Below are 27989 nucleotides of genomic sequence, written 5' to 3'. Positions count from 1 at the left end.
GCATGACGTCAGATGGTATGGAATACCCCTTTGGCTAGTTTGGGTCACCTGTCCTGGGTCTGTCCCCTCCCAGCTCTTACTGTACCCCCAGCCTGCCTGTTGGCAGGACAGAGCAAAAGTCTGAGGTGTCCTTGGCTTGGTATAAGCACTGCTCTGCAACAATTAAAACATCGGGGTGTTATCAGCACTCTTCTCATCCTAAGCCAAAACACAGCATTCCACCAGCTACTAGGAAGAAAATTAATTCTGTTCTAACTGAAACCAAGACACAAATGTAACACAAGACCCTAATGAACAACTATACGGTATGGGGCATGTGGCAAAAGTGAGAAGAGACCCTTAGAGAAAGCATGGAAGGAGGATGGTTGAACAAACTTTTGCGTGGATCAGAATTCCCACTGTCAGGGTGTCTTGCTTCTTTATTGCAATCTTCATTGACAATAATCATTGTACCTATTATGTTTTGTTTACTATTATCTTGTATCAAATATATGCTAATGGGGTGTTGAATCATCAAGTGCACATGGTGGCTGGATAAATCAATTTAGAGGTGCATCCAGGTGGAGACAAAACAAACAAACAAACAAGCAACAACAACAACAAAAAACTAACATAAGGGGATACCCCTAGGATTGACTTTATCATAGAATCATAGAATGGTTTGGGTTGGAAGCGACCTTAAAGATCATCTAATTCCAATCCTGCTGCCATGGGCCTGGACACCTACCACTACACCAGGTTCCTCAAAGCCTCATCCAACCTGGCCTTAAACACTTCCGGGGATGGGGCATGCACTACTTCTCTGGGCAATCCAATGCATTGCCTGATAGAGTGCCTCTCCGTCTGTCCTGTAGGCCCCCCTTAGGTATTGGAAAGCAACTATAAGGTCTCCCCAGAGCCTTCTCTTCTCCAGGCTGAACTAGCCCAACTCCCTCAGCTTGTCATTGTAGGAGAGGTGCTCCAGCCCCTTGATCATCTTTCTGACCCTCATTCTATTACTTCCAGGTCCTTCTTGTGCTGTGGACCCCTGAGCTGAAGTCAGGGCTCCAGGTAGGGTCTAATGAGAGCAGAGTAGAAGGGGAGAATCACCACCCTCGACCTGCTGGCCACACTGCTTTTGATGCAGCCCAGGGTATGGTTGGCTTTCTGGGCTGCAAGTGCATATTGCTGGCTCATGTCAAGCCTCTCATCAACCAATGCCCCCAGGTCCTTCTCATCAGGGCTGCTCTCAATCCATTCTCTGTTCAGCCTGTATTTGTGCTTGGGATTGCCCTGGCTCAGTGCAGAACCTTGCATTTGGCCTTGTTGAACCTCATGAGATTTGCACAGGCCCATTTCTCAGGCCTGTCCAGGTCCCTCCGGATAGCAACCCTTCCCTCTATCATGTTTACTGCACCACACAGCTTGTTGCCACTGGCAACCTTGCTGAAGGTGCACTTGATCCCACTGTTCATGTTACTGACAAAGATCTTCAACAACACCGGTCCCAGTACTGACCCCTGAGGAACACCGCTTGTTACTGATCTCTACCTGGACATTTAGCTGTCGACCACAACTCTTTGAGTGTGACTATCCAGCCAATTCCTTATGCAATGAGTCATCCATCCATCAAATTCATGTCTCTCCAATTTAGAGACAAGGATATAATGGGGGCCAGTGTCAAATGCTTTGCACAAGTCCAGGTAGATGATGTCAGTTGTTCTTCTATCCACCAATGCTGTAACCCAATGTTACCAATGCTGTAAAATGCCACCAGATTTGTCAGGCATGATATTCCCTTGGTGAGGCCATGTTGTCTGTCACAAATCACCTCCTTATTTTCCATGTGCAATGTACTGCTGTGCATTGATTGGAGAGGAGCAACAGCAGCCACCCTTACAAAAGGCAGCCTTAGGGAGTGCTAGTGAGCAGGAATGTAGCAACCAATGCACAGAGCATGGACAATAAATGGGAAGAATTAGAGATCTGTGCGCAGTTGCAAGGCTTTGATCTCACTGCAATTACAGAAACATGGTGGGATAGCTCACATGACTGGAATGTTATTGTGGATGTCTATGTGCTTTTTAATAAAGACAAGCCAGTAGGGCAAGGTTGCAGAGTTGCTCTTTATGTGAGAGACCAACTGGAATGTATGGGGCTCTGCCTCAGGGTGGATGACAGTGAGCGGGTTGAGAGCTTATGGGTAAGACTTAAAGGGCTGGCTAACATGGATGATGCTGCTATGGGTATTTACTGCACATCACCTGATCAGGAAAAGGAAAATGCCGAGACGTACAAACAGCTGGAAGTAGTCTCACAATCACAGGCCCTGGTTCTCATGTGGAACTTCAACCACCCTGGTATGTGCGGGAAAGGCAACACAGTTAGGCACAAACAGTTCAGGAGGTTCTTGCAGAGCACTGATGACAACTTTTTGACACGGGTAGTGTATGAGCCAATGAAGAGAGGTATGTTGCTAGACCTTGTACAAACAAAGGACTGATTGGAGACACAAAGGCTGGCAGAAGCCTTGGCTGCAGTGACCATGTGATGATGGAGTTCAGATCCTGCGTGGAGGAAGCAGGGCAATAAGTAGGATTGCAAACTTAGCCTTCAGGAGAGCAAAACTTGGCCTCTTTGGGGACCTGCTGGAAGGAATCCTATGGTTTAGGGCCCTAGAAGGAAAGTGTCTCAGTATTCAAGCATCACTTCCTCCAAGCTCAAGACTGGTGCGTCTCAATGGGTAAGAAGTCAAGCTAAGTGGGCAGGAGACCTGCATGGATGAGCAAGGAGCTCCTGACAAAACTCAAATAGAAGAAATTGTACAGAATATGGAAAAAAATGGACAAGTTGCTTGGAAGGAATATAGGAACATTGTCAGAAAATGCAGGGATGTGACAAGGAAGGCTAAGGCCCATTTGGAATTAAATCTGATGGGGGATGTCAAGGACAACAAGTAGGGCTTCTTCAAATACATCAATAGCATGATAAAAACTAGGGAAAATGTGTGCCCATTGCTGAATGGGGGTAGGTACACTTGCAATGAAGGACACGGAGAAGAGTTACTGAGTGCCCTCTTTACTTCAGTCTTCACTGCTAAGGCTAGCCTTCAGGAATCCAAGATTCTAAAAACAAGAGAGAATGTCTGGAGAAAAGGAGACTTCTGCTTGGTTGAGGAGGATTTGGTTAGCGAAAAAATGTAGAGCAAGGGGGGCAGGAGACCTGGGTGGATGGGCAAGAAGCTCTTGGGAAAAAAACTTAAATTGAAGAAAGCCCACATTATGTGGAAGAATGGACAGACCACTTGGTGGAGTATAAGAACATTGTCAGAGAATGCAGGGATGCATTGAAGAAGGCCAAAGCCTGGTTAGAATCAAATTTAGCAAGAAATATCAAGGATAACAAGAAGGGCTTCTTCAAATATATAAGCAGCAAAAGGAAGACTAAGGAAAATGTGAGTGCACTGCTAAATGAGGCAGGTGCCTTGGTGATGATGGAAACAGAGAAGGTGGAGCTACTGAATGCCTTCTTTGCTTCAGTTTTCACTGCTAAGGCTACCCCCCACACACTACCGAGCCCAGAAACAAGAGAGAAAACCTGGAGAGAGAAAGACGTTCCCCTGGTTGATAAAGATTGGGTTAGAGCTTATTTAGCAAGCTAGACACCAACAAATCTATGGGCCCAATGGGATGCACCCAAGGGTGCTGAGGGAACTGGTGAGCATTATTGCTAAGCCCCTCTCTCTCTATCATCTTTGAAAGGTCCTGGAGAACAGGAGAGGTGCCTGAGGACTGGAAGAAAACCAACATTACTCCAGTGTTCAAGAAGGGCAAGAAGGAAGACCCAGCAAACTACAGGCCAGTCAGCCTCACCTCCATTCCTGGAAAGGTGATGGAGCAGTTCATCCTTGACGCCATCTCTAAGCACATGGAGGAAAAGAAGATGATCAGAAGCAGTCAACATGGATTCATCAGGGGAAGCCATGTTTAACCAACCTGATAACTTTCTACAATGAGATGACTGGATTGAAGGATGAGGGGAGAGCAGTGGAAGTTGTCTACCTTGACTTCAGCAAGGCTTTCAACACTGTATCTCATAACATCCTCCAGGGCAAGCTCTGGAAGTGTGGTATCCGTGAGTAAACAGTGGGGTGGATCAAGAACGGGCTAGATAGCAGAGCTCAGAGGGATGTACTCAACAGTGCCAAGTCTAGATGGGGGCCAGTGGCTAGTGGTGCCCCCAAGGGGTCAGTACTGGGTCCAGTGCTATTCGACTTACTCATCAATGACTGAGATGAAGGGACAGAGTGCACCCTCAGCCAGTTTGCCGACGATACAAAGCTTGGCAGAGTGGCTGACACACCAGAGACATGTGCGGCCATTCAGAGAGACCTGGACAGGCTGGAGAGGTGGACAGAGAGGAACCTCGCGAGGTTCAACAAGGCCAAGTGCAGGGTCCTGCACCTGGGGAGGAATAAATCCACCTCGATGGGCGCCCAGGATGTGCCGAGGGAGAAGGGCGGGAGGCGTCCCGCTGCTCTGGGGGTGCCGGCGGCGGTGCTGGCAGCCAGTGACGTCGCTACCGCGGGCGGTGACGTCATGCCGGTACCCCGGCGGGTGCCACCCCGTGCCGCCAGGGGGCGCTGTAGCCGTGGCCGGACAGCGACCTCCCGGTGCCGCGCGGCGTCAGGGCGGCGGAAGCGGAAGCGGTGGTTCCGCCGCCGTTGGGCCGCGCGGTCGTCGCCATGCCGGGCCGAGGGGCTGCTCGCGTACCGGAGCGGTGGGTGCCGCCCCTGGGGCGCCCCGGCCCTTCAAGCAGGGGCTCGGCGGCAGCGGGGCCTCGGTGTTCACGTCCCTCCGCTTTCGTTTTCAGGTGGACCGACTACGTCCCGCTGGGCCGGAGGCTGCCGGGTACCCGCTTCATCGCCTTCAAGGTCCCCCTGAGGCAGGTGAGCGCGGGCAGGGGATCGAGGGCGGCCCCAGGTGGTTGCCGGTGTGGGCGGTGCTGCCGCGGACCCCCGCGCGGTGCCCGAGCGCTGGTGCCACCCGCTTCCAAGGGCTGCCGCTCGCTCAGGGGTGGCCCCGCGGGGGTGGCAGCGTGTGGTGCTGCCTGCGCACCTCTGCTGGAACCAGTCCCGTTTTAAAGCCTTCGCCAAGCTCGAGCTTTTTTCTCAGCACGTTTGCCACCCTGTAATGCTTTATTGTGGTCTTTGGTCGTTCCTGTAATACGTTAGCAGAACAGTCCCAAAGCAGTAATAGTCCAGAGGTTGTTATGGTTTGGCACAGTGCAACACAAAGATCTGTGCTTGACTTTGGCCATTTGTGTCTTTTTCCTTTTTTCTTTTTTTTTCTTTTTTTTTTTTCCCCAACAGGATGATCCTCAAGAGGTTAAGCAGTGCATACTTCCTCCCTCCATTCACCAGGCATAGTGCACCTGCATTTAATGTCTGTCATTGAATGTTATTTTCCCTCAGAGTTTTGATCACAACCTTCATCCAGCAGAGAGATTTTCACCTCGTGACCTCATTAAGAAAATTAAAGAGCAAAGGGAAGAGCTGGGCTTGATCATTGACCTGACATACACAACTCGCTACTACAGGCCAGAGGTCAGTCTTGGTCGCATTGTTGGTAAAGTAAAGTTCTCTTAAAGCCCTAATATTGCTAATAAATGGGAAGAAGTTTCTTGCAAGATGACTTTAAAGAGCATGTGGCACTCAAATCCTCTGGAAAAGGGATGAAGTTGAGCATTGCAGGGATATTGGGATGCAGTTTACGTCCTTGATCAAGTGCAAGACTGTGGTCTTCAACTTTTCTGTTTTTACAGCCGTCACAGGCTTGGAGGTACCATAAAGATGTTTTTTTTACATGCTCTCCTGAATAAAAGACTGATTACAAATATTTTTTGGCTTGTGACGTCACATGTGTGATATCACATTAGTTGGAAAAGTTGTTCCAGCTTCTGTGTGTGCTTTGTGCTTCCAAGGAAGGAAGGAAGGAGCAAAGGTACAGGGAACAAAAATGCAAATAGGTTGCTCTGGAGTATTTATAAAGTTTTAAAGAAATGAAAGAGAACTTTTCATACTAAAAACTGTTGCCGCTCTTTTGGGCTTAGTTGGAAGACTTGTCTTCTTATATCTTCTGATACAGGGTTCTCTAATTAGTGATAATCTTCACACTTTTTTATGAAATTATTGTCCTTTGTTTCTTGTAGGAACTACCAGCCACACTCTGCTACTCAAAGATCTTGACAATGGGACATGAAATACCAAACAATGAGACCATTTTTCAATTCAAGAGTGTTGTAAAAAACTTCTTGAGAGACAATAAAGACAACGGTAAGTGTGGATTTTCCTTTACGTTACAAGTGCTGTTGATGGGAATGGCACAGAAGACTTGGGGTTGGCAATGTTCTTCATTAACCTTTGTGCACAACATGAATTTCCCTTCCTCATCTTGGCATGTGAATGTCAAGGCAGTAGTGAGACCAGTTTATTGTAGTAAAGGAGTTCATGCTGGCTCGATGATAATTAGCAGCCAGTCAAGTGTTAACTGAAATTGAGACTGTGTTTAGTCTGCCCATAAATACTGATCATGTTTTGGTAAGAGGAAGCTGTTAGTGCTCAGGGAATGCAGGACAGCTTTTCATAGAGCTTTTAAATATACCTTCTATGCAGTGAGCTGTGTGACCATGCAGATGAGGCCACAGAATTAAATGAGTTGATGAACTAAAATCAGGGGTGATAATTAGACACAAAGGTGGTGATCTTGTTACACAATGAGTTCAGTTTATCTGTGCTGGTGTCCCTATTGAAGAACAAATGTAAAATGGGCTTCTTTTGCTCTGATTTGGTTTTGGAAAAAGAACACTTCAAAAATATAAACTGATTACCATGTGTTACAGATAAACTTATTGGAGTGCATTGTACACATGGCTTGAACAGAACTGGCTACCTGGTTTGTAGGTGAGTTGTCCTTGGTCAAACTGAATTAGGTGGTGGTATTGCTAGCTTCATGTTGCTCAAGAAGGAAATGTTTTACTGCTGCAACAAGAGTCAAGTGATCTGCGTAATCCCCAACTGGCAAGAATATGAAGCTTTTAAATTTAGAGAAGGTTTTGTTGTTAGAGGTTTGCTAAAATCAGGGATGAGAAACTACAAATACTGCTACTAGATTCTGGCTTGTAAACAAGCTCTAAAATCTTCCCACCACTTTATTTTTGAATTGTGTCTAATCTGTCGATATCTCTGTAGTTAACTGTGTTATTAGAGCTTTCTCATTAATCTGTTCAGGTACCTGATTGATGTTGAAGGCATGGAGCCAAATGCTGCAATAGAGCGTACGTACATGTATGTTTGTCTTGTCAAGATGCAAAATGTTATTATGGGATTTTTGATGGCTTCAGGCTTTTTCCAGTGAAATGTTCTTATAACTCAGACTTCTCTCTCTTCAGTGTTCAACAGAGCTCGAGGTCATCCTATTGAGAGAATGAACTATATTGAAGATCTTCAGAAAAGATCTAGAAAAAAGTAAGCCTTGTGTGTGCATGAGCGCACACATGAAGTGAGAACTGCTGTCAGGATGTAGATAGATTTTAAACTTGTCTAGCTCCTGCTGATGGAGGACAAATGGGGCCAGTGAATAAGGAGGAAAGTGGGCAGTTGGGACACCGGGATCTAAAGATCTCCTATGTGGCCTTTTCACAGGCTTGCTGCCCTCCTAGGGAGGAAGAATGTGAAGGGGAGTTGATTTACATGTAAAAGAGCTGTTATGATCACTTGACAAATGGTATGTAGGCCCAGTTATGACATCGAGATTTATTTAGAGATCTATTTAAGGAATTGCGGAGCAAAGAATTTGGGCTTGGACCTCCTCAAAGGAAAAGCAGACTCTACATCAAACACAAGAAAGCAGATGGTTGAACATCACCCGCACCATTCAGAACAATTCCCATTAGCAATGCCGAGGTAGGTTTTTTTGCTTCTTCTCTCTATACATACAGTATAGCCGAGCAGAGAGAACAAAAAAGGCTGTTTACTCATTTTTAAGAAACTTAAACTTGTAGTTTTACAAGTCTAGATGCAACTCTGCTATATACATGTACATGAGAGCATCTGTTGCCCTGCCATTTGTGGGAGCAAGTGAAGATGGGAGTCTCCCTCAAGCTTGTTAATGTTGAAGTGTTCTTGTGCCTGCAGCAGCATGTGTAAAGCTCTTTGCCTCTGCATTATGTGCTTGTACCTATGGATTTGTAATAATATCACTGACAGTGGTGGTGGTGGTTCCTGTTAAGGCTGCAATATTCTCAAACTAAGATACTTCAGGGGCAAGAGCACTTTCCTTTGAGTCACGTGCTGAGCAAGGCAGTTCTTCACCTCAAGTGAAACAGAGGCTCTTTTTCTGTCACCCTATCTGGAAGAACGATGGGGGAACAATAAATGCAGTTAAAGAGCTTCCTCTTTGCTTGGAGCATAGGCTAGGCTGGGCTTCACTGGGTGTTGTGGGAGCTGCAAAAGCATCTCGGGAGCAGATGTAGCCGGTGCCTGTTGCTGGTGGGACAGTGGTTTATTCAGCCCTTATTTTATGGCACATACAAGATGCTTTCTTTCGAAAACTTCCCTTCCTGTGGCACAGCTGTAAGAAAGCAGCTTGTAGGAGATAAGCTGACAGCTGGCTGTTCTTCCTGGCCATCACATCTTTCAGGCTGAGGCAAAAGGGACTGGGTAAACCCAGAGGGCTGAAGACACTTTGAACTTTTCAGTCTTTTCAGTCTCTGTGTACACAGAGCGACTAAAGGGGATTGAATTCTCCTCGTACTGACTTCCAAATCTTCTTTCAGAAACTCTGGCTCTACCAAGAAGAACCGCAAGCAAGGTCACAAGGCACCCACACAACACCAAGAACTTGTGCACAAACACAGGGTGCCTGAGCAAAGGTGGCCTTGCAGTTTGGGACCAAGAAACTGCCCAGTTTCATTGCCTCACAACATGCAGCACAACAGACTGTGCTTCCCAGCTCTGAGTTCCCAGCACCAACCACAGGAAATGCATATGGCCAGGAAACGCAGGCGGTGGCGTAGGAAACCTGTGACAGTGTAGAAACATACACCAAAAGCCAGAGTTGTTTTTTCACCCATGAGGAGCTCCGAGGCTGGTTGAATGAGTGAGTTTGCTGTGTCATCCACCAGCTGCTGAGCTGGATGTTGGGAACTGCAAGTGAAGGTGTTCATAAGATCAGTACAGCTCTCCTTTTTTTTCCTTCCTTTTATTTTTTTTTTTTTTTACCCTTTCTCTGGGTGCTTTTTACAACTGACATAGAATTTTTGAAATCCTGTGTCAAATACCGGAGTCCTCAGTTTATCAAGAGATGCAGAGAATAAATGGAATTGGATTGATCCTAAAGAAAGGTCCTTGGGAACACGTCCTTAACTTTCCACAAGGAGGGCTTTGGTTGACTATTTACTTAACGCACATGAAGAAACAGGATTTTCCCTGTCACTGGGTGATTGTTCTTCTTCTCATCCACTTTTGAGAAATTCCTGCAGCGCGTAACGTTTTGAATGTGCGTGCTGGGTCGGTTCGTCCAGCCCGAGGGCAGGGAGGAGCCCAGCGAGCTTTGTACTCGGGGCTCCCGGGAGTGGGCTGCGCAGTCGGAAGGGAGCGGCCCCTTTAAGGCCTGGGCCGCTCCGCTGACGTCATGAAGCTGGACTTCCGCCAGGCTCCCAACCGCACCCCTTAGCGGCGATAGGGGACGGGAAGCGGCCGCCGGGCCGGGCGGAAGGCGGCTGTGACGTGTGCGGATGTGGTGGCGGCTCGTGATTGGCTGCTTGAGAACGAGGCGGGGGGGGCAGCGGGGCCAGGCGTCAAGGCGGAAGCGTGGAGGGTAGGCGGCGGCGGCTCCGTCCCGGCGCAGGTCGGGCTCGGGCCGGGACTCGCTGCCGGTGCCCGCGGGGCTGGGGGCGGCCTCTCCCCGTCCCCGCCCCCTCCTCGTCCGCGGGGCTCTGCCCCTCTCCTAGGGGGCGGCGGTTGGGGGGCGGGTAGCGGGACCCGGTCGGGAGGTGCCTTTCCTCTTTCCTCTCCCCTGAGGGTAGCGGAGGGGGGGGGAGCCGCGAGAGGACCCGCGGGGACGGCGGGTGCGGGAGTCGGTGCTGCTGGCAGGGGGCACGGCGGCGATCCGCGTCCCGCCGCCCGGGAGAGGCCGGGCCCTCCCCGGGGCCGCGGCTCCGCTGCGTGCCGTGAGGGAGCGTTTGGGCACAGCAGCCGCCGGCTGGACCAACCCCCACAGTCCTTATTTAGGGGAACAGAGCGCCCCTCCCCTCTAAGGTGAGGCCTGAGAAGCTCCAGCCTGCTGCATCGAAAAAGGCCTTTTCGTCCGAGGTAAACCCAGAAAGGCAATGTGTCTGCTGCTTGGGGTCGCTGGGCAGCGTTTAGCTCTGGCTGGGACCTTTCCCCCATTTAGGAAGAAGCTGTGGGGAAGTCTCACGTTGCTGCGAGGTTTAGCAGGTGCTTTGGATTCAGCAGTGTGGTTTCATAGGGAATTCAACCCTCACAGTGGTCTGAGGGGGCTTTTCCAGGGGAGCTGAGCTCTCAGTGTAGGGGAGAACGCTGAGGAGACTTCTGGGGCTCTCTGCCTCAGGTGCTTTCAACATGTCCTTGGCTTCAAGTTTGTTGGCTTGTGCTGTGGCTTGGAATGTGTTTGTAGGAGCTAGGCTCAACAGATCAGGTTGAGATGGATTCCTGGCGTGCCAGCAGTGCCTCCGACAGCACAGGGAAGAGAGGGATACTGCCTGTGCCTGGACAAGAGCAATGTGGGCTCGAGCTTGATGAGTAGGGACAGTTCTGCTGGGCAGCAACACCCAGAAGCATGGCCTGCAGCCCTCTCATCACTGCTGTATAAGCGAAGCAGTGGATGCTGCCACATAAAAACCCTGTGCAAAGCTTCTGCTGCTCAAGTCCAAAGGAAATGCTTTTGCCAGTTTGCCCCAAATTAGCACGTGGCACTGGTGGTGTTACATGGAGAGACAATTAGCAAGGAAGAGCCATTTTGAGTAGGATTCAGATTGGTCAAACCCTGGGTTGAACTCAATTGCCGAGGACTGATCTTGAATTTGTGGCTGTCTTTTAGGTTGCAAAGGTAAATATCCAAGTGCTGTGTCTAAAAAGAGCCTAGCTTCCCCCAGATTTCTCTCTCAGAACTACCTGACCTGTGTATTAAGTGCTTTTCTGCTGGAGAATAGGTTTCTTTAAAGGAAACCGGACGAGATACCTGGTCTACTCCAGTGGTTTTGATGCACTTGACTTTCTTCCCATTGCAGAGTAAGTCAGTGCTGCACCAGCTTTGATGTGCCTCGTTATGCCTGACCATGCCAATGTCAGCCTCCCACCGGAGGAGCGTGTCCGAAGCCTGATCCAGATGGGGAGTGCTGTTGAAGTGAACGAGGATGTCCCACCACGACGCTACTACCGCTCTGGCGTGGAAATCCTCCGCATGGCGACGATTTACTCAGAGGAGGGAAATATTGAGCATGCCTTCATTTTGTACAATAAGTACATCACGTAAGAGCAACTCTGCTTCATTTTCAAGTAACCTGTGTTGATGCAAGGGCTGTGGGGTTTATGTTGCATGTTTTGAGTGTGTACAAACATGGTAAGGCCTTGTGAAACTTGAAGGCCCAGGTTCTGTTCAGAGTTTAGCTGCTTTTAAATTGCAGAGGCAAAGATACAACCAGCCTGGTTAAAGTGACCAGGAAATGTTGCAAAGGTGTGAGGTAGAAGCACAAAAAAACACTGTTCACTGCTTTGCAGGATGTAGGTAGAAATTCTCTTTAAAATCAGACTTATCTTGTATTCCTCTTTCCCAGAGCAACTCCTCTCCAGTGAGAGAGGTTTTGGCTCGCTGTGGCTAGGTTGATTTCAATAGCCATGATTTCAATAGCCCAGCAGATTAGCAAGGATAAGTGGCCAAAGATTTCAGTATCAGGTTGCTTTATGGAGCAGATACAGGCTGGTTCCACAGTCCTTTGATAAACCAGTTTTGAAGAAGAAGCCTGCTTTATGTCTATGCTACTACAACCTTTTACAGCAGGCAGCAAATTCCTATTTCAGTGCAGAAATCAGTTATGTTGTATTCAAGGTTTAGTTCTACTTCTTGGAAATAATATAATTCCATCCCTGTTATGCATGTACATAGGCACCCATGCCTTTTTGAGGAATGATGTGAGGAAGAGCACTGAGTTTGAAGAACCTGACACCAGTCAACTGGCTTGAACAGTGCGTGAGATCCATGGGTCCTGAATACCCTTCTAGAAGGCCCGAGGTTATATGTAAACCCATCCAAGACCCTGTATGGTATCATAGCTGCTTGGTCTCCAGCTCGGGCTGTACATGTGGACGAGTGCAGAGACATTCTTGCTGCCACCTCTGCAGCTGGCCAGGAACAAGCCATCTTGGGTCTGAAAGCCATGCTGCTGAGCATACACCGTGCCAACGAGGTGACGTGGTATTGAGTCTGGCTTCTGTCTGAGCAGCTCAGAGTAAGAGAGAAGCAAATGCATGCCTCTAGATACACCTGCCTGTGTTCACAGGGCTGAAAGTTGTGACCCTCAGAAAATATCTCAATGGCACTGAGTATTCTGTTCCTTTAGGCTTTTTGGCCAATATCCTCAAATCCTCCCATCTTCATCCAGTTTCACTCAATGGCCAAAGGACTGAGTCTGCTCTCTGCTTCACTACCTCCTTATCCAGAATGGGCTTGGCATCTCCATGGGCATTTTCCTGCCCTTCATCTCTGCACAGGGTTCCTGCCTCAGCCTCTTTTAACCCAACACATTTTTCTTTGATTAGCGTTGCTTCCCACATTGTACTTCCTAAGCTTTTATGGTCATAGTAGCGAGTGCCCCAGGAGGCTGCACAGGGAGCTGGGAAGTGTAAAACGCACGGGAAGTTTTCCAGACTGGTTACGTAGCGGGGGCTGAAGGAGAAACTCTTCTCTAACTAAACAAATGAACTAAACGTGCCTTCGTTGTTTCATTACAGCAATAATAAGTGCAAGTGTGTTTTCTCTCCAGTAGCTTTCAAATACTTGTGGCATTTACGTTAGCCTGGCTGCTGAGCTGCAGGAAAGGTGAAAAACTTTCCCTTAGGGGTGTGATTTCTCACACTGTTGAATATGAACTGCCAGCGTGGATTATCCGAAGATAAAAGCTTAATGTTGTCATCTAATTTCTTTAATCAGAAGCGTAATGCTGTATAGCTCTTTTGAAAGCAGGAGGCTTGACATGTGATTTTTGAGGTGTCCTTCCCTAAGGCTGTGAACTGGAAGGCAAGAACAGGACTGTAGTTGGAGCCTCTGATGGGACTTGCTATGCTTTCCTCTTTTTTAGAAACAGGACCAGATTATTTTTTTTTATTTTCCCTGATGCTTCAGGCCAAATCTCTGGTCAATGCTGCGGCTATGGGTTTGGCTGCCTTTCCTCAGAGACCAGCTCCTTAACGTGAGCTTATAGACTAGTACAAGCTGGAACTTTATGAAGGGCAGGATTCTAGCCCTGATAAGCATGTGAGAGGCTCCTGGCTACACCCCTGCACATGGTGAATTTGTCGGGAGCAAGAACACTGTCCTCAGGAGTGAGTCTGTGGCTTGGTGTGGACTGCATTTTTCTCTCAGAGTGCTCAGGTGCTGGAACAGCCTGCCCAGGGAGGTGGTGGGGTCACCATCCCTCACCATGTTCAAGAATTGCCTGGACAAGGTGCTATGATATATGATCTAGTCACTTAGTGGGTAGTATTGGTGATAGGAGGATGGTTGGACTAAATGATCCTTTCCAACCTTGTGTTTCTATGATTTTATGCATGGCTTTTGGAAGATGGATTTCTCTTTATTTCCCTACATGATGCTCCTGTGGCTGATCTCAAGGCCTGAATTACACAGTGAGATCTGTGAAGTTGTACCTGATTTGCAGAGGCATCAGTCTGGGGAGAATCTTGACTGGATGTGAGGTAGTCTGGAGATGGATCCACGCTGATTCACACTGAGGCAAGCCAGTTCCCTGATCAGCCCCCAGCCACGTGCTCAATCTTGTCTAGGTCCTTTGGCTGCTCAGCACCTCTGTTTCCCATGCTGAAATGAAGCTTGTTGCCCACCCACTCAATAATGTGCAGGAGGGAGTCATGGATGTTTCTAAGAATAACCAGGCTGGACTTTACGAACATCAGTCTTTCACCTTGGAAGACATAGAATCACAGAATGGTTTGGGTTGGAAGGGACCCTAAAGATCTAATTCCAGCCCTACTGCCATGGGCAGGGACACCTCACAAAAGATCAGGTTGCCCAAAGGCTTTGAACACTTCCAGGAATGGGGGCATCCACAACTTCTCTGAGCAACCTGTTCAATTGCCTCACCGCCCTCTGAGTGAAGAAATTCTTTATTATATCTAGTCTAAATTCACACTCTTTTAGTTTAAAACTATTATTCCTAGTCCTATCACTCTACTCCCTGACAAAGAGTCCCTCTCTGGTGTTCTTGTGGGCTCCTTTTTGATATTGGAAAGTCACTATTAGGTGTCCACAGAGCCTTCTCTACAGGCTGAACAACCCCAGCTCCCTCAGCCTGTTTCCATATGAGTAGTGCTCCAGCCCCTTGATCATCTTCATGGCCCTCCTCTGGATGCATTCTAATACTTCCAGGTCCTTCTTGTGCTGGGGGCCCCAGAGCTGAACACGGGGCTCCAGGTGGGGTCTCACAAGAGCAGAGCAGAGGGGGGACCTCGTGAAGTTCGCACAGGCCTGCCGCCCAGGCCTGTCCAGTTCCCTCCGGATAGCAATCCCTTCCCTCCAGCATGTCGACCATACCACCACACAGCTCGGTGTCATTAGCAAATTCTCTGAGGGTGCACTTGGTCCTGCTGTCCATGTCACTGACAAAGATCTTAAACAGCACCTGTCCCAGTACTGACCCCTGAGGAACACAACTCATTACTGATCGCCTGGACTGTTTGACCTCAGCAATTTGAGTGTGACCGTCTGGCCAATTCCTTATGCAATGAGTCATCCATCCATCCGATTCACGTCTCTGCAATTTAGAGACAAGGACATAGTGGGGGCCAGTGTCAAATGCTTTGCACGAGTCCAGGTAGATGATGTCAGTTGCTCTTCCTCTGTCAACCAGTGCTGTAAAATGCCACCAGATTTGTCAGGCATGATATTCCCCTGGTGAAGCCTTGTTTTCTGTAGTTCCCTGGGTCTTCCTTTCCCTTGTTAAAACGGGTTATTTCACCTCTTCGAGCCAGTGGGAACATCACTAGACTGCCATGACTTCTGAAATATCATGGACAATGTCTTAGCAATTACATCCACATGTCCTGAGGAAACTGGCAATTGTATTTCATCAGGCCCCATTGATGTCTTCACTTTCAGGTTCTTTGGATGGTCTCAGACCTGATTGTCTCCTACAATAGGTGGCTGTTCATTCTCTCAGTCCCTGACTTTGCCTTCTGGGGCCCAGGCCATGTGGCTGGAGCTCTTGCCGGTGAAGACTTAGGCAAAAAATTCATTGAGTACCTCCAAAATCCTGGGTGACCAGGTCTTCCATTTCTTACAAGAAAGGGCCCTCAATTTCTGTAGTCCTCCTATCACTAATGTACCTATAGAAGCCTTTCTTGTTGCCTATGACATCCCTGGCCAAGTTTCATTCTAAAGAGGCTTTGACTTTGTATACTTGATTCATGGCTGTCGCATTAAGGGGTATAGCTGATTAACCATTACAGGCCTGGTCAGATTCAGGGTACTGAACTGTCATGGTCACGGATTCACCAGCAATGTAACACGCCCATCCTCTAGTCACGTTCACTGAGATCATGGCTAGGAACAATGCAATTAAGTGCAATTTGTTACGGCAACAACTACACAGGTTCTTTGGATTGCCAGTGATAATTTACTGTCTGCAAAAGCAAGCTAGCATGCATGAAATGCACAGGTGTACAGCCTGTTAGCACGTTAAAAGGCACAAAGACTGTAAAGATTTCTGTGTTTCCACAGAGACATCTCATATGACCAAGTGTCCAAATCTCACCCAAAAGATGTCTCAGTGTGTGTCGGGGGGGGGGGGGAGGGAGGGAGGGAGGGAGGGAGGGAGAGGCGTTGACAGGCCCTCATGATGCTATATTCCTTCATGATGGTATATTTCCTTGTTATGGTATCTCCCCTGACAATGGTATCTTCCCTAACATCCCCTTTTTCTTAAGCCAATTTATATTATTTTTTATCTTTTAGGTGGAGCTTGAGTGACTCTAGTCAAACATACATGTATCTTAGTTATGATTGGTGCAAAGTTTTCTCACTTTTGTTTAAAGGTGTAGGCTCCAAGAAATTCAGAGCACATGCTCAGTGAGGGGTGGTTGCACCTTGGAGGCAAGTAGCTTTTGGGATGGAGGTGTGTTTTGGTATTATAATGATATTATAATGAGCAAAAGTTCACTAAGTACAGCATTTTGTCAAAAACATGACAGTTCGTTGGCTCAGGGTAGCAAACATGCAGTCTATTGGTCTCGGTGTGCACAAGAACAATCGAGTCCCCCTCTTGTCACAGAGCCTAGCCATGGTGTCTCTGCTTTGCTCTGTGCTCCATACTGTTCCTTAGAGCTAGCACACCAGCTTCCCCCAGTGCAATAGCATCTAAGGTTGGAAGCGTAGGGAACGCTCAGTTAATGCAGCTACACCCTACCCTGTGTCGTGGTTCCGCTCGAGTGGGCAGCCGAGCTCCACCACAGCTGCTCTCTCACTCCCCCTCCTCAAAGAGGAATGGGGAGAAAATATGTGAAAAGGGCTCAAGGGTTGAGATAAGGACGAGAAAATCACGCAATAATTATTGTAACGGGCAAAACAGACTCAGCATAAGAAGATAGTAAGATTTATTGCTCATTACTAACAAGCTAGAGAAGTGAGAAACAAAGGAAAGAAACCAAAAGCACCTCCCCCCCCATCCACCCTCTTCCACCTCCTCCCCCCGAGCGGCGCAGGGGAATGGGGTTATGGGGGTTATGGTCAGTCTACAGCACTTCTTCTCTGCCGCTCCTTCTCGGTCACTCTCGTCCCCTGTGCTGTGGGGTCCCACCCACGGGATGCAGTCCTTGATGAACTGATCTGGCGTGGGCTTCCCACAGGCAGCAGCTCTTCCAGAGCTGCTCCAGATATGGGTCCGTACCACGGGGTCCATTCCTCAGGAGAAAACTGCTCCAACCTGGCTCCCCTACGGGCAGCAGCTCCTGCCAGGTCACCTGCTCCTGCGTGGTCTCCTCTCCACGGGCCACAGGTCCGGCCCAGAATCTGCTCCGGCAGGGGTCTTCCACAGGCGGCAGCCTCCATCGGTGCAGGGCCACCTGCTCCACCATGGTCTCCTCCACGGACTGCACCGTGGAACCCTGCTCCACCGTGGCACTCCATGGGCTGCAGGGGGACATCCTGCTTCACCATGGTCCTCACCACAGGCCGCAGGGGACTTCTCCTCCGGCGCCTGGAGCACCTCTCCCCCTCCTTCTACACTGACCTTGGCACCTGCAAGGCTGTTTCTCACTCCCTTCACTCTCCCGGCTGCTGTGTGGCGCAGCGTTTTTTTTCCTTGTCTTAAATATGCTCTCACAGAGGCGCAAAACAACATCACTTATTGGCTCAGATCTGGAAAACAATGGGGCCCTTCCCAAACATGGGGCGGCTTCTAGATCTTTCTCACAGAAACCACCCCTATGGCTCCCTGCTACCAAAACCTTGCCACGTAAACCCACTACACCCTGAAAGACTCTTCAACGCTGTACATTTTCTTTAAAATGTTAGTAGTAGTTTAATTTTCCTAGTCACTTTAGGCAATTACTCCACACTGGCTGCTCAGACAATGTCTCTGCGTCTCTCCCAGGCTATCTGCCCTTGCTTCCATGCTTTCTAGGCCTCCTTTTCTCGCTTGAGTTTGGCCAGGAGCCCCTTGTTCCTCCATGCAGGTCTCCTGGTGTTTTTGCCTGAATTTTTCTTTGTTGGGATGCATTGCTCCTGAGCTTAGAGGAGGTGATCCTTGAATATTAATGAGCTTTTTCAGGCCCCTCCAGGGCTTTGTCCCATGGTACTCTACCAAGCAGTAGAATTTCCTGTCGTATTTGGACTCCTGGTTTGCCTGTGTGGCTGTGAGCTGCTAGTATTGGCTCCAAGAGTTTGTGTGGGGTGTTAAAGGACTTGGGAGACACTGACTTGGCACGTGTACCATAGTAGTGCTTAAAAATAGCCTGTAATGTGGCTACTCAGTGCCAAGCAGCTGCTGCTCATAGTGGACTTGGGAGCAGTCAGAGGTTTGAACAAGCCCAAAACTTCTGGTGATGTGAGCTGCAGGTTTAAGTCCTGCCAAGCCTCAGCTGGGCTGTGGAGAGGAATCATGAAGCATTTTTGCTCTTCCTCTGCCTCCTTCCTCAGCCTACTGCTGCATGGTCTCGCCTCAAAGTCTTCCTCTGGCTGCCCAAAGCCCTTGCTGTGTCCTGCTATCTGTGTTTCCCCCCATTCGTGACTTGTGGAAAGCCAGCTGCCTTTGCTGTTTCTTTCCATCCTCTCCAATCCAGCATCTGCTCTTAATCCTTTGTAATGAATCCCTTCCATTTTAATCTGCTATCTCTTGGCAGTGATCACAGCCTTGTTTTGTCCCCTTGATGCAGTGACCTACTTTGCAACCACCAGCTAGGAGCAGGAACCTCACCAGTGCCTCTGGATGGAGTAGCAGCTTCTTCTATGTAGTGTGATGTGTTTGCTGAACCTGTGGTGTCTGGCAAGAGCATCCTCACGCCCTCTGTGGCAACCAGGAGCTGGGTTTGCAAAAAGTCCTCACCTTTCCCAGAGGACTGGGGTTTTAAAGTAGCCGGGTTTATTGCACACACACAGACTTCGCAGTGTGAGGAACATTCTCACTCTGTTTCTGCTGAGACTTTCCCACTTACCTCTGCTTGGTTTGTGCATGCTGCTGCCTGAGGCACAGTCTCAGTCTAGTCCTCTCTACCCTTCTTCCTTGTGTACGTGCATGAGGCTGCTTTCTCTTTATTGCTGTAGCTGAAGGAGCTGGGGGACATCCTCCTTCAGATCATGGAGCTTTGTAGCAAAGAGCAAGGAAGCAGGGCAGGTGTTTGCATTGTATCCAAAGCTTTGTGGATGCTTTGTCTCCTAGCCAGGCCCTTGTCTCCTGCTAAGCTTGCTGTGAGCTCACCCTGAGCACACAGTTTAGTGCACCACTGGGGACTTGCTCACAGAGGTACCTTGAGGATGCCTCAAGCCTGGGGAGCCCTACAGAGCTGAGCAGGAGTGAATGGAGCTCCCCGTGTCTATGGGCTTTTCACCTTGCTCTTGTGCTTGCAGTGCTCTTTCTGTGTGTCTTCACCATTGTGTCCTGAGTTGCTCTCTGGAAGTTGGTGGGGGCTGTTATCCTGGCTACTGAGAAACCTGTTCATAGCTGTGCTGGGAGCAAGGTGATGTTGAGTTCAGTCTTGAAGTCTGCTTAGAACCAACCCTGCTGCCCAGAAAGGTCTGAAATACTGCCCTGTCTTCCCGGGACTGTCATGCAGCAGAGCCAAAAGACTCCTGATGATGATGATGTTGAGCTGAGTATGTTGTGAACTTGCTTTTAGCCTATCTGCAGGTTTTCTTTTCAAGGTCTGAGTTAATTTTCCCATCTCTTGCAGAAACTGTTTTCTTTCCCCATGCAGAAGGATGGTGTGAGCAATGAGTCAGCTGAATCCTTGAGTTTGCCTGTTCTCCCCTTGGATGCTCACAGAGGCGTAGGCAGGTGCCCAAGGACCTTCCGGAATTCCTCAGAAGTAATGGGGGGGGTTTACTGTAGAAAGGCAGATAGCTGTCCTGATTGCAGGAGCAAAGCACCCAGAGAAGTGGCAGAGGACGGATACTGTGCTGGAAGGGAATGAACTGCACCTTCCAAAATCCCAATTACTATATCGTGCTTGCCCCTTTCTGCTGGGATTCAAAAATGCAGTTTCTCTCCTGTGTTTACAGGCTCTTCATTGAGAAGCTGCCAAGGCATCGTGATTACAAAACCACTGTCATACCTGAAAAGAAGGAAACAGTGAAAGTAAGTGGTAATGTTGCCAAGTCTTTAGTGGCTGCTGTTGGAAGTGATTTAGGGTTGTAGATCTTGGGTTTTGGTGGCTCTGGGAATCACACAGTCTGAGAAGCCTTGGCTTGACCAGGCAGCCCTGGCACCTTGGGAGTTATAGTTTGGGCTCTTACTCCATCGTATGTGGTTGTATTCATGCCATTTACTTTCTGTTGAGCACTGGGGCTTCCTTTCTTCCATGTTAAACTCTTTGCTTTTTAAACACTGTGTTTAAAAAAAAACTTTTTAAAAAAAGTGTTTAAACGCTTTTCCCGATGTGTTAGCTGGGTGCAGTAGTCCTAAAGAGACATACCAGGGGATTCTTGGAGATTGCTCAGAGCCACAGGAAGCTACTGCTCTTCTGCTCAGCATTGGCTAGAAGAACAAAGGGCTGCACTGCCTAAGCACTTGCTCTGTGTTGGCTGATGGTGGTGCTGTCTGTGCCACACTGCTACAATGTGCCCATCTGCGTACTCTCAGCCCATGTGCCAATGGTGCTGGAGCTGCTCAGGACCTTCCTGCCTTGTGAAAAAGAACAAGGTTTATTCACTCCAAGAATCTATTAATTCTTGCATCCATTCTGGTCCTGTTCTTCTTGTGCTGGGGCTGTTGCACTTCTGATTGTATTTCCTTCCTTCAGAAACTGAAAGAAGTAGCCTTCCCCAGAGCTGAAGAGCTCAAGAAGGAGCTGTTAAAGAGGTACGCCAAGGACTATGCTAAGTACAACGAGCAGAAGGTGAGTGAGAGTAGACTGGAGGCTTGTCAGAAAATCCTCAGCCACAAAGAGTTTGGAAGAAAGCAGGACTCCAGGGCTCCCTGGGTGCTAGAGAATGTGAATTCTGGGTGGCCTGAGTTTACGGGGTCCATCTTCATCACCTGTGGCACAAGGCTGTCCCAGTCATGTCTCTGCTGTCATTATGTAGGTGAACCTGTCATAGCATCCCTATACATCATTTCATTGCACACTTTGGAAGCAGTCTAAGCTGGGACTGTTATTTGTTTTTTTCTCTTTGTCCCAGTGTGAGGTCTGGGTCTGAGTCATAACTCAGAAACTCAGCTCATAGCAGCGTGAGTGAAGACATGGGGTTCTGTGTGCAAAGCAGAAAACTCTGCAGTCAGTTTTACTGTGATTTCTCTATTCTATCTCCAAAACAGCACTTTCCCAATCTGGAATTACAATTGCACACAAGTGGGTAGGTAAGGCAACAGTTTACTGCTCTGCTCGAGTAGGCTTTGCTGATGGAAGTGCTGATCTGTGTTTTGCAAAGTGAAGATTCTGTGCAGGAAGTACTTTCTGTTGGTTACCTTCTGTAGACTCTTTAGAAGTAGTCTGTGATTTCTGAGGGTCTACAGGCAGCAGGTTCAAAGCTACAGCTCTAAAGGAATGACATAGGCTCCATATTCTACGTTGGTCTAGTGTTCCCCTATCTGGTGATATCCTTTGGCATATTTCTCCTTACAGAGAGAGGAGGAAGAGGAATTTGCACGCAACTTGGCTTTGCAGGAGCAGCTGGAAGAGGAGAGAAATCGTGTAGCCTTGATGAAGCAGCAGCAGGCAGAGCAAGAGCAGTTTCATGTCTTTGAGGAGATGATTCGACGGCAGGAGCTGGAGAAGGAACGTCTGAGGATAGTGCAGGAATATGGAAAGCCAGAGCCAAGTCCAGAGTCTCTGGATGGACCCCTCATCCCTGACATAGAAAAACCCCCAACTGATTTAGCCCCAAAGGTTCCTGTTTCTCCAGTTCACCCTGCAAGTCCATCAGTAGAGATTGTCTCCAAACCTCCTGTTGTGGACAGATCTTTGAAACCTAGTGCTTTGGGGAACGCAGTAAACAGTTAGTACATATCAGTGCACCCTTCTCCCTTTCTGGGGCTGAGCCAAACTCAGCTGAGGAACTGAGCTGCTGTCTGGCTCTTGGCAGTATCTCATCAGAGCTCCATCCCTTCTGGGGATTTGGCGTTCCAAGTTACTGGATGTTTTCCCTGCTGTCCAGCAAAGGTTTGCAGGGCAGGGAAGAACTGTCTCCTGTTGCTAATTGGGCCCCAGTCTCTCTACTGATCAAAAATGTACAGTCTATTTGGCTTTTGGTCTTCCTAGTAGCTTGACCAAATTCTCCTCTTCTTCCAAATATGATTCTGAAATACTGATTCAGACATTTCCAGGTGACTAGTTCTTGACCAGAGAAACATCTTTAAATGACATTTTTTGGGCATTTATGTTTTCATTTTCTTTAATGAAATGCTGCTTTTGGCAGACTTCTAAACATCTTTCTGTATATCTCTTACCATATTTTGAAAGAGATATTAATGGTAACTTTATCTGTGGCTGCCACTTTAATTGTAAACATTAAAGTAGTTTGTTTCCAGGCTGAAGTTTTTCAGTCTAGTCCCTTTAGGTGCTGACCTGAGGGAATATTTCTCTGGTGTCCCTAGCTATCGTTGCTCATTGTGTTCCTAATTCTCACAGTTGCAAGCATGGATGCCCTTCGCCAGGTCATTGTCCCTAGGGAGCTGTGCCAGAAATTCCTCCAGCTGGCTGATGCCAACACAGTCCGAGGTGTGGAGACATGTGGGATCCTCTGCGGTAAGCTGGTAAGGTGGTAATACTAGTTAAGAGCCTTTAAGTGGTGCAGAGGCCTTTTCTTAAAGTGTAATAGCTTTGGAAGTGGGACCCTGATGTTGCTGTGAAAGACTATCTGTGAAAGATGATAGTACATTTTCACTGATGACTAGGATTTCATATGAGTGTTAGGGCTTGTCTGTTTCTCCTTTTCCTCCTTTTTATGTGAGGATTTCCTCAGGCTGTATGTGAGGAGTATATGTCAATGTGAGGTGACAGCTACCACGTCCCCATTGATGTTCTGCTTCCTTTCTCACTTTGATGGCTCTGTTCATTACCTGCCTCAAATACTCATTTGCTGGCAGTGACAGGCAGCTCAGTGAGTTGTCCTTTTGGTACCAGCTGGGCTGGGGTCCCAGTTGTGAGCTAGGACGCTCACCAAGTCAAGGCTGTGCAAACACAGGCTGAAGACAATTCTCCCTCAAAGACTTTGCCTGCACAAGTTAATATTGGCAGCTCCAGCATATGCCCCATCAACTGGGGCTGTTATGCTTAAAGAAATTTGCTTTGAAATTAAATAGCTTGATGTAGCAACTTTCTGTAATCCACCTGCTTGCAGATACTTGGTGACTACTTATGAATCATCAGCTCTTAGTGAGTGAGGAGATTTCCTTTGGTTGGGTGTCCAGGGCTTGTCTGAGTTCTTATGGACATTCTGCATGGCAGAGCCATGGCCAGCTCATACTGAAAATGTATGACTCCTGTGTCAGTAGCCTGCAGTACCATTTCTGTGATCTGGACAAGGATGGTAGATGGGCTTTTTTCTAGAGCTGCTGTTTCCCTGGCTGGACCCCTGAGTGATGAATGCAGAAATGCCTCATTCCCAAAGCTTAGGAAGTTACCTTGCACCAGTGGACTGCAGTAGTGTTTCCTCTTTGGGGGGTGTCTGGAAGGTAACAGCCTCCCTGTGCTGCCTTGCAGATGAGGAATGAGTTCACGATAACCCACGTCATCGTTCCCAAGCAGTATGGAGGCCCTGATTATTGCAACACAGAGAATGAGGAGGAACTTTTCCTGATCCAGGATCAGCACGACCTTGTTACACTTGGCTGGATCCATGTGAGTCTCTCATCTTGACATCCAGACTGGCCTTGTATTCAGCTGGGAAGAAAAGGGGTGCAGGAAGATGAGTTGGTGAAGGAGGATTTACTGGAGGGAGATAGCATGGAGCTGGCAGCATCTTTTTAGTTGGATTTCTCTCTCTAGTGCAGTCTCAGTCACTACTCATACTGCTGGAGAAATCCAGGCCTGTTTTAAGTTTAGATACCTTCCTAAAGCATCAGTCCCTTTGGAAATTAGATGTTGGGCTTGAAGTTTGTGTTTCATGCAGCTAAAATCAGAACATTGCAGCCTCCCACATAGAGCTCCTGCTGTCAGTGCCTGGACTCTCCAATGATGCGTTCCTGTGGGAGCACAGCTTTTTGCAGACAGCTGTGTGCTGCTCTGCTGTGGGATGTGCCAGCTCCAGATTCCTCCACTGGCTCCAGTGCTGCCCTGCTGCCTGTCCCCACAGAGCCTTTGGCAGTCGGATCGATGCCAAGCAAAGCGTTTGGTGCTGCTGAGTAATCTCTCGAAAGCAGCAGCTGCCTCAAAGGTTCTAACAAATAAATGCTTGCTGGATGTGCCTGATATGGGTAGGGTGTCTGCTTCCAGTGTTAACTCTTCAGTGATAGTCCTGTAACATCCAGGGACCCTCAAGAATACTTTTGACCTAGTCTTGGCAAGAAAAACCTAACAAGCAAAAGGAGAAAAGGGAAAAAACATTCCTGTAGGAGTTAGGCTATAAAATCTAGATCTCAGCCAGAGCTGGGGAAGTTGGCTGTTGCCTGTGATTGTACAACTTTTGACCATCTTGGTGGAATGGGTTATCTTGAAGTTTCATGGCAGTATTACATGCCTCTGGTGCCTTAAATGTAGCTGCACTTCAGAAGCATGTGAAGTGATTGCCCTGCATTTAAAGCAAAGAAAATGTTGTGCATTAAAATATGAATTTGCATAGGACATTGCCAGAAATGTAGAGTATCCGCTGTACTTTTTCCAAATGGAGTGGAGGAACAGATATTTTGGGGCAATCCAAAGCCACTTTCAGTATGCAAGCAGGTCTGCTGTGCCTCTTCTCCGTTAGGATCTTCACTTGGCAGGCGCAGTCTGTTTGAACTAGTTCTCCAACCCTGCTGTAATTTCCTGTCATTTTGTCATGTGTTTCAGACTCACCCCACACAAACAGCTTTCCTCTCCAGTGTAGACCTGCACACACACTGCTCCTATCAGATGATGTTGCCGGAGTCCATTGCTATTGTGTGTTCTCCAAAATACCAGGAGTAAGTATAGTTATGGGGAAGGACAAGGCTTTTTCTCTGCCTGCAGCTGGACAGGAGGTCTCTTCAGCGAGTTTTGAACAGCTGTTCACTATCACCTTTTTTCTGTTGGATTCCTGGTGTAGGAATAAAATGTTAAGTAATGTGATAAAAGTTTTACCAAAAGAGGCTGAAAGAGTGTATGATGCTATGGCTCTTCTGCGCTGGTTCAGGGAGGATCGTATCTGATTGCCCACCCATGAAAGGAGGCCAGTCTGCAGCCACAGACTTGGAGAGGAGCATGCTGCAGCATGTGTTGTATCTTGTGCTTGAGACAAGCAGATTCAAACATGCTCTTTCAAACACAGAAGCAGCTGCTTCTATTTGCAGAGGCTTGAGTTGTACAGAGCATGTGTTTATTTGCTCTAGGACAGGGTTTTTCAAGCTGACAGAGCATGGTCTGGAGGAGATCTCTTCCTGCCGGCAGAAAGGATTCCACCCGCACTCCAAAGACCCTCCTCTCTTCACTGTAAGTCACGCCACAGGGCACCTGGGGCTGTAGTACTGTATGTTAGCATATTGGACACTTCCCTTGTGTTTATATCTGCATCGAGATACTAGGCTATGGCCCAGGACAGGAGAGATTCTGTCAGGGATTTGCTTCTCACTAGAGCTGAGATGCAAAAGATTTCTGATCTGATAGCATGTGTTGGAGGTGTGATTTAAAGCACTTATCCATAGAAACAGATCCAGGCAGTAGAAAAGGTTTGTATTTGAGGGAGAGATTTGTATTTGTATCCTGCAATGATCCCTTCATTGTACTGGGTGAGGTGCTAGTTTTGGTCTGTCTTGGTTTCTTCCCTGCAAAGAGAGAGCAGTCTTGTGAAAGCCACTGGGTGCAGGTTGCCTCAGGAGGTTGAGGAAACTCGCCTGAGCTGTGGAAATATCTGAATAACACCCTGTTCCTTTTTTCTTCTCCTCTCTCTTGCAGACCTGCAATCACGTGTCAGTAGTCGAGAGAGATGTGGTACTGATGGATCTCCGATAGGCCTCTTGCCTTAACCGTTTACTGTAAAACCATCTTACTTTCCTTCTGTGCCTAGGGAAGTTTTTCTTTCCTCCTGTAGCAGATGATTTCTACTGTGTAATGACCCCCGCTTCCTTCCGGAGTAGTCACAGTGAAATCAGTTCCCTGACCTCAGTGGGAGCATGTGAAATCTTGTTGTCTGGTGTTGGACTGGTGAAGTGGTGTTGAGGTTCAAGGTGTGGGGAAAAGCTAACTGGAAATTCAGACAGAAGCTAACACTGAAGCTAATGCTTAATCTGTGGCTTGACCAGCATCTTGGGGGGTTCCCTGTGAATTGCTGAAACCTTGAGGTGTGAAACCACTTCAAGTGCTTCCCAAAGTGGGACTTGCCCAAATTAACCCATACTTTGCTTTGCTTCTCTTTCTGGGTTGATAAACTGTGGCCTGAGTATGGCTGGTTGGAGTAGATGAATCTTTGCTGTAGTTTAAAATTAAACCTTCCTAACACCTCTCACCCCAGTCAAGAGCCCATCCTTGCTGACCAGTCTTCTGAGCTAGAACATGTCTTGCTTGCTGGTGCTGCATGGTTTCTGCCCAGTGAAGCAAGAAGAGGCCCAACCATTGTGCTTTCCTCTTCCTTTGGGAAACCCTTATTTCAGTGTTTTGGGGGAGAAGGTACCTGGATGCAGCACTGCTTAGTTCTAGCAATGTTGAGGAGTGTCTCCTTACTTTATTCCTTTTCCTGTATGGAGCATTCACTCCAGCTGTTGCATTGGGCTGCCCATTGAGGGCTTGGGTTTGGCTTGTGCTGGCAATCCAATGGAGGAGGTTCTCCCATCTCTTGGCTGTGCTGTTGGTGGACTCCACAACTGATACACACCCTGGGACTCAGCTGCTTGCCCAAGCTTGTGGACAGGTTATGCTCCTTCAGTCCTCGAACACTACCACCCCCAACTGCCTCTTCGGTTCTCAAAGTCTGCCCTTGCCAAAACAACTGCTCCATGGCATCACTGTTACGCAGTACCCCAGCTGGGGACCTTCTCTGAATTACTCATATCAGATGACAAGCAGTAATTTTGCTTCCCTTTGCTGTCTGTGCCAAGCTTCCACACTCACTTATGCTGGTTTTGAAAGGGACAAAAGTAGTATTGAGAGGTGGTAAGTTACCTTGTCTCAGAGGACTGAGCATGATGTACAACCTTTCCACAGTCTTTGGCAGGATGCTCTGATGATCAGCACATGTCCATGTGGGTAAGGGAAGAAAAGGAACAGCTGCCTTTCCACCTGCAATACATACATACATGCTATATACGTTGTGTTCATGTACTTCTAAATACAAAATGGCAAACAAAATTTGTTGGTGTACAGCTTAATACAGAGGGATTGTGTTATCTCCTATGGACTTACCTTCTTGCTTGTTTTCTTTGAGCTAACTTGTTGGGCTGGCAAGGTGTAGGGAGTTTCTGAGAGTGGTGAGAGAATCAATTTATTTATGTTTTTTTGTTTATTTGCAACAGCCACCTCCTTGACTCTTGTATGACAAACTGCTGCCGCAATCATTTTTGCAGTTTTAGAAGCAGGCTCCTTGTGGCAGCAGGATGGAAGCAGTGGGATTTCATGGCATCCTTAGGAAATGACTGTGAGACCTAGTTTATTTTAACTGTCTCTGAGGTGGGTTATGCTGCCTTGACGTAGAGGCATTCATCTCACAGCTGTACATGGAAGGGAGTAGTCCACTCTCCAGCCTGATGTCTCCTGAAGCAGCAATTCATTCAATTTCATGGTGCATATCACAATAAATTTGTCTTAAGTCCTTATCCCTGAATGTCTTGATTTTGAGCTGACCCCCAGCATCAACCAGAGATAGGGAGAGGAGCTGGTGACAAATCACTGCTTCCATTGTGAGCTATCCCAGTGACCAATAAACCCTGGTGGAGAATTT

The 27989-nt window shown here is 48.0% G+C and overlaps 2 protein-coding genes across 15 annotated transcripts; both read left to right on the top strand.

The window, feature by feature from the left end:
• The first annotated feature begins 158 nt into the window (after nt 1–158).
• Nucleotides 159–9380, top strand: DUSP11 (dual specificity phosphatase 11). Of its 9 annotated transcripts, XM_084499395.1 has the most exons (10): nt 159–305; nt 1006–1050; nt 4852–4927; nt 5453–5584; nt 6190–6313; nt 6880–6940; nt 7268–7314; nt 7429–7504; nt 7814–7942; nt 8815–9380. In XM_084499395.1, exons 5-10 carry the CDS (start codon nt 6229–6231, stop codon nt 9071–9073), a joined length of 657 nt encoding a protein of 218 aa, XP_084355521.1. In that variant the 5' UTR covers nt 159–305; nt 1006–1050; nt 4852–4927; nt 5453–5584; nt 6190–6228; the 3' UTR covers nt 9074–9380. The 9 variants fall into 9 exon arrangements, 8 of the variants coding, with proteins under 8 accessions (XP_084355521.1, XP_084355522.1, XP_084355520.1 ...); XM_084499396.1 differs by lacking the exons at nt 159–305; nt 1006–1050 and adding an exon at nt 1091–1132; XR_014686056.1 differs by lacking the exons at nt 159–305; nt 1006–1050 and adding an exon at nt 4619–4758 and having other exon boundaries at nt 7268–7324.
• STAMBP (STAM binding protein) lies at nt 9339–27864 on the top strand. 6 transcript variants are annotated; one of them, XM_084499386.1, is made up of 10 exons: nt 9339–9476; nt 11290–11530; nt 20004–20079; nt 20744–20839; nt 21566–21938; nt 22571–22695; nt 23645–23782; nt 24932–25044; nt 25450–25549; nt 26012–27864. In XM_084499386.1, the coding sequence occupies exons 2-10, from the start codon at nt 11316–11318 to the stop codon at nt 26066–26068; spliced, it is 1293 nt and encodes a 430-aa protein (XP_084355512.1). In that variant the 5' UTR covers nt 9339–9476; nt 11290–11315; the 3' UTR covers nt 26069–27864. The 6 variants fall into 6 exon arrangements, with proteins under 6 accessions (XP_084355512.1, XP_084355511.1, XP_084355510.1 ...); XM_084499385.1 differs by lacking the exon at nt 9339–9476 and adding an exon at nt 9705–9857; XM_084499384.1 differs by lacking the exon at nt 9339–9476 and adding an exon at nt 9803–9887.
• The last annotated feature ends 125 nt before the right edge of the window (nt 27865–27989 follow it).

This window comes from Aythya ferina (genome assembly GCF_964211825.1).
Source record: "Aythya ferina genome assembly, chromosome: 27".
NCBI lineage: Eukaryota > Metazoa > Chordata > Aves > Anseriformes > Anatidae > Aythya > Aythya ferina.
The sequence above is the reverse complement of the archived record's forward strand: the minus strand, read 5'-3'. Positions and strand labels throughout refer to the sequence as shown.